This window comes from Bidens hawaiensis, unplaced genomic scaffold (genome assembly GCF_021521415.1).
Source record: "Bidens hawaiensis isolate Kalapana, Puna unplaced genomic scaffold, B.hawaiensis_p1.1 tig00064036_1, whole genome shotgun sequence".
Classification (NCBI taxonomy): domain Eukaryota; kingdom Viridiplantae; phylum Streptophyta; class Magnoliopsida; order Asterales; family Asteraceae; genus Bidens; species Bidens hawaiensis.
In genome coordinates this window covers 36,299-49,106 of record NW_027501460.1, presented here as the reverse complement: position 1 = coordinate 49,106, position 12,808 = coordinate 36,299, and the positions used below count along the sequence as shown (strand labels likewise).

Genomic DNA, 12,808 nt, shown 5'->3' with positions numbered 1-12,808 from the left:
ACAATTGCAAACCAAACAGAGATTTAACTCGACATAAAATTAATCCATATTCAGAAATTAAAATATCACTACATTCAAGAGCAAAAACAAACAGAAATTACTAATTTCAAATAATCCGAATAACTAACCAGTGTGGGAGAGATGGTGTTGTGTTTATAAGCATGGCCTGATACAAAAGCATACAAGAATCAACCAATTAAGAAGGTCAAATGCAATATAACGAAAACCTAAAACCAAATTGAGATAGCGGCAGGTATGTGGGAAGTTTACCTATAAACAGTCATCGATTGTGGGCATAGAAGGAGCTATGGTTATAAGGTCGCTTTGTAGGAGGGCATGATTGAAGGTAGCACGTCTTCATTTGATTTAATGTTTCACGCAGAGGGGTGGTAACGTAACGTAACGAGCGAGCATCTCAATGGATTTTCAATTGATAAAATTAATGGGTTGTTAATGCCATAGGGTAACAGTCGCCGTTGAATTGAATTCGCCGGAAAACATTGAGGATGCTCCCGGAGACCTTAATGTGCATTTAATTCAAAGGCGAGAGAGTGTATAGGAAGATGAAAAGTTGACTACATGTTTTATAAAGTAATATAGATATAGATATAGATATATAAATGATATATAATCTAAAACTTTAAAAATGTGATGGGCAGAAACAAACTATTTGATGGCCATAAACAAACTATTTGTCAGGGGTGTGAAAAAAGTTATGCCGCTCGCAAGCTTCTTAATACCGGAGCAATAAAAAGCTTGAAATGAGCTGAGCTTTATTCGACCAGAGCCTCAAATTAAGTTTTAGAATAAACATAACTAAATAATATATATTACTTTATACATCAAATTATAATAGAATGCATATTTAATAATTATTAATTAGTATATATATAATTTTATAAAAAAATAAATAAACATAACTATAATTACACAAAAAATAATTGATAGATAGTAAACGAGCCGAGCTCGAGCTTGAGCTCTGTGTAAGTTAAACGCTTGGCTCGGCTCGTTTGCACCCATACCCACATTTTATCTTCCATTTCTTTTTTGAAACAAAAAAATCAGCCACACTCGATTTAAGAAAATTTGCATGAGCAACTTAATTAAAACATTTCGTTTTCGTAATTATTAAAGTCCAATTTGCGAATAAAATATACATTTTCTAAGGAAAACATACTACTAGTAGTCAGTAGTGAACCATAAAATCCCAAATAGAAGATAACATCTTTTAAGCTTACGTGCAGCAAATACTCACAACAAACTAAAATGCTTAAAATCTCCGGCACCGGTGGCGGTGTAGGCCAGATTCTCGCCGCCGTCGCGGCGGCGTTACTCCTCCGCCTCTTCTCCGGCCCCGGCCCCGGCCCGGCGTACTTGCCGGAAACCGAAACCGAAGAAGACGAAACCGAAGGCGCGGTTTCGGATTCTGAAGCTTCGGTTTCGGATAAAGTGTATCCGGTGACTGTCCAGTGGACGAATATTACGTGCTGTGTGACTGATAAGGCATCTAAATCGGTTAGTTATTGTTTATATGTTTATAATAGTATAATTAGTTAATTATTAGTTGATTATTACTGCATGTTGATTTAGGAGTTTATGTGATTGATGTAGTTAGGGTTGTTGATAAGTGATTAGTTAATTTTGTGTTAATTAGGTGTAATTGTGCGGTTGATAGGTTTATCTATGGTGCTTGAGATGTAATTCGGATCATATGCCTGATATGTTTGTTTGTTAAGCTTTTATAACGGTTCATGAACACATAACTGAATGAAATTCTGTGTCTGTCACTCAGGGGTGCAAACGAGCCGAGCCGAGACACATAGCTCGAGCTCGGCTCGTTTCGAGCTCTATTTTCAAAGCTCGAGCTCGGCTCGTGATTAGATTTTCAAGCTCGAGCTCGGCTCGTTTATTATTTATCAATTGTTTTTTATACAGTTATAATTATTTTTATATACTGTTTTCTATTGTGGTTTTATGTATAAAATAATATATATTATTTAGTTATATTTTTTTTTTACACAATGTTATATATATTAATTAATAATTATTAAATATATATTCTTAAAAATCATATAAATAGCAGGCTCATTTAGGCTCGCGAGCTGGCTCGAGATTGATAAGTGAAGGTCGGGCTCGGGGTCGTTTATTAAACGAGCTTACTTTTAGGCTCGGGCTCGATTAAGCTCGGCTCGATCGAGCTTTTTAACGAGCCGATCTCGAGTAGCTCGCGAGCAGCTCGGCTCGTTTGCACCCCTATGTCTGTGTTCGTTTGTTAAGGAAATGATCTTGTTCAGGTTCGTTCGCTAACTTTAAACCAATGCAAACGAACGTAGACAAACATATTAATTTGAATGTATAAAACGAACGCAAATGGACGGTTCGCGTCTCGCGAGAACATAACTGAACGGAATTTTGTGTTCGTGTTCGTTTGTTAAGGAAATGAACTTGTTCGTGTGTGTTTGTTAACTTTCTAAACAAACGCTAAACGAACATATATTAATTTGAAAATATGAATGTATAAAACAACATTGTTAGTCCGAAGCATTAGATATAATAATTTGAAAATATAGAAGTATAAAACAACATTGTTAATCCCAAGCATTAGATATAATAAACAATTAAACATAATCATTGTTATAAAAAAATAGTGTGAAAGGTCTAAGTTTCCCAAAGTTTGAATGTTTGGATAATAAACTAAAGAATATAAAATATAAAAAGCCTTTAATTTTAATGAAGGAACATAAACAAATGAACATGGATGAATCTAAACAAACGAACATAAACGAATGTCTACAAACATAAATGAACGAAACATGACCTTTGTTCATGTTCGTTTATTTGATTAATCGAACCGATTTTATTATTCATATTCCTCTGTTTATTAAACGAACGTAAATGAACTTTCCGCCGGACGGTTTGTTGAACGTATGGTTCGTTTACAGCCCTAAATTAAGCTCTTGCGATTTGATTTGTGCCATTGCTTGTAAACTAGTTGATTTTAGTGTTAATAGAATATTTTGCTCATTGATTACTTTGTATCAGATTGAATGAATCAATACAAGCATAGCACTCCTTTATATAGGAAGCTAGATCAATCTAACTAACTGTTCAAGTACCTAAAGCATACACAAGAGAAATGTATGTACAAGGGTGAACAGCTCAGTAACTAAATAACTAACTAACTAACTACCTTACTAACTAACCTTGACAATTTTCAGGTGCGGTTTTTGCTTAAGAATGTATGTGGAGAGGCAAAATCTGGAAGGCTGCTTGCAATAATGGGCCCATCTGGATCAGGGAAGACAACCCTCCTCAATGTGCTAGCGGGCCAGACTGCAGCATCATCTAGGCTACACTTATCAGGCCTGCTGGAGGTCAATGGTCAACGGATGTCAAACAAGTCCTTCAAGTAAGCCAAAGCATCCACAAATCTCATCATTTTTTCTATGAGGAGTTAAGCTATTTATTGAGGAATTCTTACTTTATAAAATCCGCACAGATTTGCTTATGTCAGACAAGAGGATCTTTTCTTCTCACAATTAACTGTTCGGGAGACATTGTCTCTTGCAGCTGAACTCCAACTGAAGGATACATATTCAAAGGAAGATAAAGATGAATATATAAACAATCTTTTGTTCAAACTCGGCTTGGTGAGTTTCACTGATTTCTTCACCTTTTATCTGATAAAGTAGATTGATAACTATATTAGACAAAAGTCATAAGTGGATTATGAAATATCATTCTCAATTCCTGTGTTGTTTACTCTATTGCTTTAAAAGGTTAGTTGCGTGGACACCCGAGTTGGTGATGCCAAAGTCCGTGGAGTAAGTGGAGGCGAGAAAAAACGGTTATCAATGGCTTGTGAACTAATTGCTAGTCCTTCGGTTATATTTGCTGATGAACCAACAACCGGTAGGCATAATTTTTTTTAACAAGTTTCTTCATTAAGGTGGTTTACATGAAACCATCAAATAACAATAATGTTGATTATGCTTGCAGGATTAGATGCATTTCAAGCAGAGAAAGTAATGGAAACTCTTAGACAACTAGCACAAGATGGACACACAGTAATATGCTCAATACACCAACCGAGAGGTTCAGTCTATGCAAAATTTGATGACATCGTGTTGCTGACAGAGGGTGAACTTGTATATGCTGGTCCAGCAGGCGATGAATCGCTAACCTACTTTTCAAAATTTGGGTTGTTAAATGTTAATAGCTGAAATATTGCGCATTGCCTTGTTATTGGTAAGATTACAAACTGATAATCTGTTACTTTAACAGGTATGTTTGTCCAGATCATGTAAACCCTGCTGAGTTTCTAGCTGATTTGATATCAGTTGACTATAGTTCATCTGAAAGTGTTGACTCTTCTCGCAAACGGATTGATAGCCTCGTGGAATCGTTTTCTGAACAGATTTCTTCAACCTTTTATGCATCAACAATCACCAAAAGTGTGGTCTTGAAGGATAATAATAAATTGAAAAGAAAATCTAAAGCCAAAGGTGTTATTGGTTGGAGGAGGCAATTTTCATTACTTCTTAAACGTGCGTGGATGCAGGTAACAACAGCTTCTATTCATCTTATGTTTGTTCGTTTATGTTCATCTCTGTTTGTTAGTTGTTAGTTTACGTTTGTTTTAAGTTTGTTCGTTTATGTATTAATATAAATCGTTAGGCCCATTACAATTTAGTCTAGTTTTAATAACTTTTAGGCCCAACAGATTGATATTCACATTTACTTTTAATTGATGCTTTCTCAGTTATGTTCATTTCTCTGTGCTTATTTATATTCGCTCATTTAAGTTCATGAACCGTTCGCTTATGCCATCAACGAATGAACATGAACACATTCATTATCTTAATGAATGAACCACAAACAAGAAAATCCCGTTCGTTTAGCTGTTTGTGTTCAATCGTTTGTTCAGTTAACCTCTTTTGACCTGTGATTCAACTCAACCATCTAAACACTTATGGGTTATAATAAGCGAGCCATATTTTATATTCATACGGCTAACATTTAGTCTGAAATTAACCAGGCTTCCCGTGACGGACCCACAAATAAAGTCAGAACAAGGATGTCAATCGCATCAGCGCTAATTTTCGGGTCGGTTTTTTGGAGAATGGGAAAGTCTCAAACATCAATACAGGATAGAATGGGCTTGCTTCAGGTATATATTCTTGCACATATAAATCTTTTGATAGCTTTAAAACCTGTAAAGTCGGATCGTTTAATACACGTTTTATTTAGTCACTTGAATACACATACATAGGTTGCTGCTATAAACACTGCAATGGCTGCACTTACAAAAACTGTTGGTGTTTTTCCAAAAGAACGTGCAATAGTCGATCGTGAGCGTGCAAAGGGTTCTTATTTATTAGGACCGTATTTATTATCTAAGTTAATTGCCGAGATCCCCGTTGGAGCTGCATTTCCATTATTATTTGGCACGATTCTTTATCCTATGGCATGCCTCCATCCATCTCTATCTAGGTAAATATATTAACCGAATATTATTAAATTAAAATTTTCTAATTGGTTTGAAGGCATGTGAAAAGGTTATAATTTTTTTTTTTAGATTTGGGAAGTTTAGTGGAATAGTGACCGTGGAGTCTTTTGCTGCATCGGCAATGGGTTTAACCGTGGGAGCTATGGTTCCAACCACTGAAGCAGCTTTGGCATTGGGCCCGTCTTTGATGACCGTGTTTATCGTGTTTGGTGGATATTATGTGAATGCCGATAACACCCCTATCATCTTTCGTTGGATCACACGTGTTTCTCTCATAAGATGGTTGAGTAGATTTTATTTCATGTTGCATTAAAAAGAATACTTTTAGTTCATTACGAGATAATATTTATCGTCTTCGATTATTGTTTCAGGGCGTTTCAAGGACTTTGCATTAACGAGTTTAAAGGCCTTCAGTTTGAACATCAAAATTCTTTTGATATCCAATCTGGAGAACAGGTCAGTAAATCACACCCATCTTTAGTTATGTAGACACAAGTCAAACCCGCATTGACCCGAACCGTTTATAAATATCGTGATACAGGCTCTAGAGAGGCTTTCTTTTGGCGGTAGTACCATATCCGAAACAGTGATGGCTCAAAGCAGAATTCTGTTATTTTGGTATTGCACAACATACTTCCTTCTAGAGAAAAACAAACCCAAATACCAACCACTTGAACCACCGCCAGCTGACCAGCCCGAACCACAAGTAGAACCCGAAGAGCTGGTGGAAAGCGACGACTCACCGGGCCAGTCATTTGAGATACTCTAGACTCCAAACGCTGACCAAGGTAAATCCGAACCACTGCAGCTTGAATCTCCTCCGGCTGAAGCCGAACTTAGTCTGTTTGAGCTAGACGGTTTGTGATTATTATCATTATACTTTCGCGTTGATCTCATACAGGTTCTTGAATTTAAAGAGTCTGCATGGTGGACAAATAAGCGACATACTTAGTACTACATATGTTCTAGGTAAACCTCGGTAGCGGTTTTAATGATTCCAAATTACATATAAGAAAGAAAGAATCTTTCTGTCCAATGTTGGATTCTTGACACATACTAGTGACTGGATCTTTTTAATAGAATCCTTTATGATATCTTGGTTGGTACATATTTATGTGTTCATGTTTGGTTTAGTTATGTTCTTTTACATATTTATGTGTTCATGTTTGGTTGGTACATATTTATGTGTTCCTTATTTTTATTGAAATTTGACGTTGTGGGTTCAGGCCTACCTGACTATTTCTATAAATATAAAACTAGCTGAGATTGAGCTCGGCTTATCTCATTTTGAGCTCTATATCAAAGCTTGAGTTTGAGTTGTAACTTTCAGTGTCAGGCTTTGTTAGTTTGTTATTTATTAATTATCTTATAATATTTATTTGTACGAGTATAATTATTTATTTGTGGAGTAAAGTGTCATTTTCGTTCTTATGGTTTGGCAAATAATGCGAATTTAGTCCAAAAGGTTTTTTTATTTATTTTTATTTTTATTTTTTGCATATGGACCATCCACGTTTCTTAATTCCCCAATTACATCCAAATCACTAACCTTCTTAAATTTAATTGTTAAATCAGGGGTAGAAATGTCTTTGTACTCTTTCTTTATTATATGATTTATTATATGAGTAAGGTGTCAAAATTGTCCCTAATGTTTGGTTTCATTTGCGAATTTCGTTCAAAAGTATTTTTTTTTGCAATTAGACTCTCGATGTTTCGGAACCGTTGCCAATTTCGTCCAAATTGTTATCTCGGTCTAAATTCAGCGTTAACTCAGGGTGTTACTGCCATTTTGCATGTTTGTTTAAATTATTAATTTGTTATTATTATTATTATTATTATACGTGTATACAGGCATATATATATATATAATTATAGTTTTATATATTAAGAATAATATACATTATTTAGTTATTTTTACCATGATAATTAATTATACATAATAATATTTATAAAATTAATAAACTTGTTTGGGTTCGTAAGTGTAGTTAAAGTTGGGTTTGGGCCTGTCGCATTTGTTTAAACGAGTTTTATAAATTAAAGCTTTTAGCATTACGATCTCGAGTGTCTTATGAACTGTAATCGAGTCATTTAAAGAAAAACATTCGTATAATTTTTGTTAAAAATATAGATCATGATCTCAACAAAAATTAAGATATTAAAATAATTTTTGTTTTATATTATGTGTTTAAAATTTACATTCATCAACATCATATTCATTGTCAACATCAGGTCAACGTCAAAAAAATGTTTCATAATATAGTTATAATGTTATATAGATGATTCAATTATAGTACAAATAAAGGCAAGCCTTTTATCTTACTTTAATTGATTATTTAATTTTCTGATAGAGATTGATCTAATGAAACAAACTTAAATGAAGTATCCTTTTATTGTTAGTCCTTATCTTCATTTTTATGTCTTTATTGTGGATTTTCTGATGTTTATAAATAAGTTTTGAAAATATATAAATTCAATATATTTATTTCATACATATTCCTATAAAAAGCTTTTTATTAAAAATAATCAAATAAACATACATTTTAATATAAGTAAATTTTAAATATTAAGGATGTAAATGGTGGTCCACCAACTCCATGCATCCGAGATCCCCCACCCCATAAACTAAAAAAGGTGCTAACTAATCTCTTTTAACTAATCAAAACATTGGAATTTTTTTTTTTTTTTGGACATTTAAAATTTAAAATAAATAATATTCTAATATTCACTTCTAAAGTATGCTCTTTTCTATCTTCAAACTCACACAATACTTTATTTTACCTTACATTATTAGTAGGTATTTTGTTTCTTTTTGTTTTATAATATCATTTTGACATTATTAAAAATAACAGGTTGTTGTTTGGTTTTTCAAATAGAAATAACTATGTTATGATAATATATTACTATCATATAAGGTTAAACTGTTATTTGGACCGTAAAGAACTTGAACTTGCAATAAAGCAAAATTACACAAATTGTACCTTTTTAAAACTTGAAATTCAATCTATTTTTAAACCCCAAAAGAAAAATCAAAGACTTATCATTGATTATTTTTAAAACTTGAACTTACGCAAACCGCCCCCAAAGGGAGGAAATGTTTGCTAAGATTGCCTCCAAGATTAAAGGCAAATGTAATGGAAAGCTTTGTCGCGATGACCATACTGCCCACGTGTCATCGACAGACATAACGGGTTGAATAACCGAAGTTTGAGGAAAACCTTCAGAGTGGTTTAGCGCGCGCTGTCATAGGTGACACGCAGATTAACCCATTATGTAACATAAGTATATGTGGACAGTTTTTGAATAAGATATATCAATTAGTTGTTCACTTGTTCTAAATATCAGTTGGATACTTGGATGATTTAGAAGATTAAGAATTAGTAATAGTGTATATGTGGTGTCTAACCCGAAATATACGAAAAACTGCGTTTATATGCTTAGCGAACCAATACAGCGTTTCACTGAAACGACACAAAGTTTCATGAATAAGTGCGTTGTCTGGTAGGTAATTCGGTTGGCGTGAACTGATGCTGTGACGTTGCCCTCTTGACCAACCTTTGCTAAAGCCGAATATTAGATTAGTTTTGGACAACCATGCACTTTTAATGATGTAGTTTCGGAAGCGATTAATAGCTCAAAAAACTTGCATCATTTAACCTCTTATCAAAAACTAATTAAACAATAAACCATTGATCTCAACCTATAGGATAGAATCACACTTAAATTAGGAAACCAAACAAGATAAAATAGGAAATTCAAATTAACTATAAAAATAAAAGATATCCGAGATAATCCTGCATCATTTAACCTCTTATCCCGTAACGAAGCTTATTTGGGTAACTTTTAGTTTTAGTTAGACGATGTGTAGTGGATGGAGCCCCTATGGGGGCGTTTTGCGTCATGTGGCGTCACGCCACCGTAGGGGTTTTTTTTTTACTAAAATAGGTGTAGTCAGTAGTGGATGGAGCTTATTCAAATCATTACCTCACTATTATTTTATCGTTTTTTATATTAAAAAAAACAACCAATTACCAGCAACACCCCCCCCCCCTCAAAAAAAAAAACGCCCCACTACGCTCGTTCTTAGTCCTGGTTACATAAAAACAATTTTCAGTCATCAAAATTTAAAAGTATATATGTATACACATATATAGTGATAAACAAGCTTTGTATTATATAATAACATATCATATCACTTTTATAACATATCAAATCTAAACCTAACTTTCATATTTCTAATCCTGAATTACTAGGGCCGGCTCCGAGAATTGAAAAAAAAACTGGGCTGAAGGCGAAAAATATTTTGGGCCAAAGTAAAAATAGTATTTTGTTTGGTTTAAATAATTTATTTTTTAAATTGATTTCTTTGGTTGTGACTTGGGTTGTGTAAAAAACTAATGTATAAAAATAAGCTTAATAATGCATCAAATGAGATTAGAACCCATAACATTTGGGTTGGAAGTCATACCTTTTACCACTAAACCAAGTTAGTTGTTACTTAATTAAGATTAAACATTAAGTACACATATAGTTTTTTTTATAAAAATACATATAATTTAAAAAAAAAAAAAACTCGGGCCTAACGGGTAGTCGGACCTATGGCCGTCGACCCCTCTGTCATATGCCATGGCTGGCCCTGTGAATGACTAACCAAAATACTAACTACTATATCCAATTTACCATTCTATACTTCACACAAACCGGTTCCTCCATAATCGTATCCAAAACCGGCTTTCGAGACCTACAAACCGCCAACCTATAACTAAATTCCGGCACATCCACCACCAACCTCGGCTGCTCGACTACATTCACTTCACTACCACCAACACCACCACCACCACCACCGTCTGTTGTTAATATTTGTTTACGCGTGTTACCACCTGTCATCCAAAAAACACCCATATCCGTGGGAGTAACCATTGAGTTCACTCTCCTCATAGGAAACATAACATAAACATTTCCCATCTCCAAATCCTCGTCCGCCAAAAGAGGCGTGAAACAACGGTTGATGGTTAACGTCCGTGCGTTGACCATGAAAAATCCCGGACACTCGAGCATGACCTCCGCCACCTTCGTAGGCTCCTGAACCACCCGAATTTCGCCCGAGGGGAATACAACTCTAGCCGGCTTATTACTTTTCGCGATCGAAACAACGATGAAACTGCATGATGATGCATAGTTACCCATTTTTTTTTTGTTATCAATGATTTAGTAATTTAGTTGTGTGTTAATGTGTTGCTTGTTAGTGTTGGTAAGTAGACATATAAATATGTTATTGTGTGCATAATTACGCGTGAAAGAAAAGTATAGGAAAGGGGAATACATTTTGACATTGTAAAAGTTGTGGTGTGACAAGTATGCGTGTGGGCCTATTTTGTAACAAAATAGTATCTGGTGAATAATAATAATTGGTCAAAGTTTATTTTGGATTTTGGGAGAGTGAAAGGCTGCCTCAGTCCTCAAGTACTTCCTATTTTAATTTTTAATACAATATGGAATGAATATTAGTTTATAGCTTATACTATTTATAATATTATAATAATATACATATATTGGTTAATATACAGTAATGGTAGATTAAAATTATAATGTGACTTTACCATATTTATTAAATAAGTTTATTGAAGTGATTAATCAGATGTAAGTTACTATTAAGATGGTTAAGAACTTTAATTAATTTTTTTTTTCTGATATAGAAACAACTAAAGTTTTATAAGTTATTCATTTAAAATGCTATGGTATCTAATTATATGGTATAACAAAGTTAAAAGTGGTTGTTAATTATATATTAAAGAGTAAGCTGCGGTTTTCGTTCATATGGTTTGTTCGAATCTACGGTTTTAGTCCAATAGTTTTAAATATGTTATTTTCGTCAATGTGGTTTCATTTAACTTGCAATTAAACCTGACCATACTAACCTGTTAAATGGTGATTAAACCCATCAGTGTGTTCCTTACGTGAAGAGCAGTTTTGTACTTTTTCTTCTCAAATAAACCCCAACTCGTTTTTCTTTCCCTCACTCGCACATGAGTATGTCGTTGGTTGAGGTGATTTTCTGATGTTGGACTCTCAAGATCAACCAGTTTCACTTTTTGATATAAACTTCTTTTTTCCGAATAATAGTTTGGCAAACATAATATATGACGTGGCGTATTGAGTATTTACATAGTTCTTGAATAAGTATGTACAACAATAATGTGAGAAACGACCAAGACCGTATCTTAAGTTGAAGTGGGATAATAGATAGTTGACATGGACTACCTCTTCTTCTGTGACTAGGTTGTCTTTGACTTTGACAAAACTTGTCACTCTAGTGAAGATCCTTGGTGAATTATTACCACATTTTATGTTCCCACTTAAGTCATTAGTTTTCACTAGACGTGGTTCAACACCAAACACTCTTTTAATGGTGACGTCATATATACCAATATAATGGGTTGATGAATGATGATGATACCAAGGAATAACCAAAAAAATATATGATAAAATAACGTTAAATTGTTAAGTATAATTACCCCACATTTTATTATATTTGTTCGTGACTAACAAAATTTTAATGATGTTAGTTGCAGGTCTTCGGAAAATCATTTTTGTTGATATTTTTTTTTCTTTGGGAGAAACTCAACATTGTCGTCTCGAATATCTTTGTAACATTTGATCAGACTTTTAGGAGCATTTTTCAAATACCCCCCCCCCCTCTCAATTATTGAGGTCGTCGGAATCCCAAATCTATCGTGTCTAATTAAAGTTATATGCAATGTTGCAAATGTTGGAATACCATATGCCCGAGACACATAATTATGTTAATGTGGCTAGCCGTGTTTGATCCAAGACGGGTCATACCCAATAACGAGTTAGACACACACCAATTATGTATTTGTTAAGATAAGATCTATAGGACAAATACAGAACACGACTCATTCAGAAAATCGGGTTTCTGAATATTTACTTGAAAGTGTTAAATAAATTCATTGGTTAATTTATTTATTCAAATAATTATTATTGGAATGATTATTTAATTATATGTTCTTTTATAAAATGGTTTATAAAAGATGGGGTGTTTATATATTTTATAATGTATAAAATAAATAAAAAATATATATATATATATATATTGGGGCCGGTTTTAGGGTGGGCCCCACACCCCATGTCTTGGTCAAATCTTGAGTATGGGTTACTTAAACCAAAATACCTAACATCATGGGATTTTGAATGATGATAAGAAATGATGATCAAGATACATTTTTGATATATATATATTTCAAGTAATCATAATCAAGACTTTCAAGTAACATCAACTAT

At 33.7% G+C, this 12,808-nt stretch overlaps 2 protein-coding genes across 2 annotated transcripts; one reads left to right on the top strand and one right to left on the bottom strand.

Annotated features, from left to right (window-relative positions):
• Positions 1-1,247: 1,247 nt before the first annotated feature.
• LOC143604149 (ABC transporter G family member 7-like) lies at positions 1,248-6,278 on the top strand. The gene is made up of 11 exons (XM_077080718.1): positions 1,248-1,515; positions 3,219-3,409; positions 3,500-3,650; positions 3,780-3,912; positions 4,000-4,201; positions 4,285-4,561; positions 5,039-5,170; positions 5,273-5,493; positions 5,579-5,791; positions 5,881-5,965; positions 6,051-6,278. Exons 1-11 carry the CDS (start codon positions 1,267-1,269, stop codon positions 6,276-6,278), a joined length of 2,082 nt encoding a protein of 693 aa, XP_076936833.1. The 5' UTR covers positions 1,248-1,266.
• A 3,893-nt stretch (positions 6,279-10,171) lies between these two features.
• Positions 10,172-10,693, bottom strand: LOC143604146 (uncharacterized). Its single transcript, XM_077080715.1, has one exon. The coding sequence runs from the start codon at positions 10,691-10,693 to the stop codon at positions 10,172-10,174; it is 522 nt and encodes a 173-aa protein (XP_076936830.1).
• Between the last annotated feature and the right edge of the window lie 2,115 nt (positions 10,694-12,808).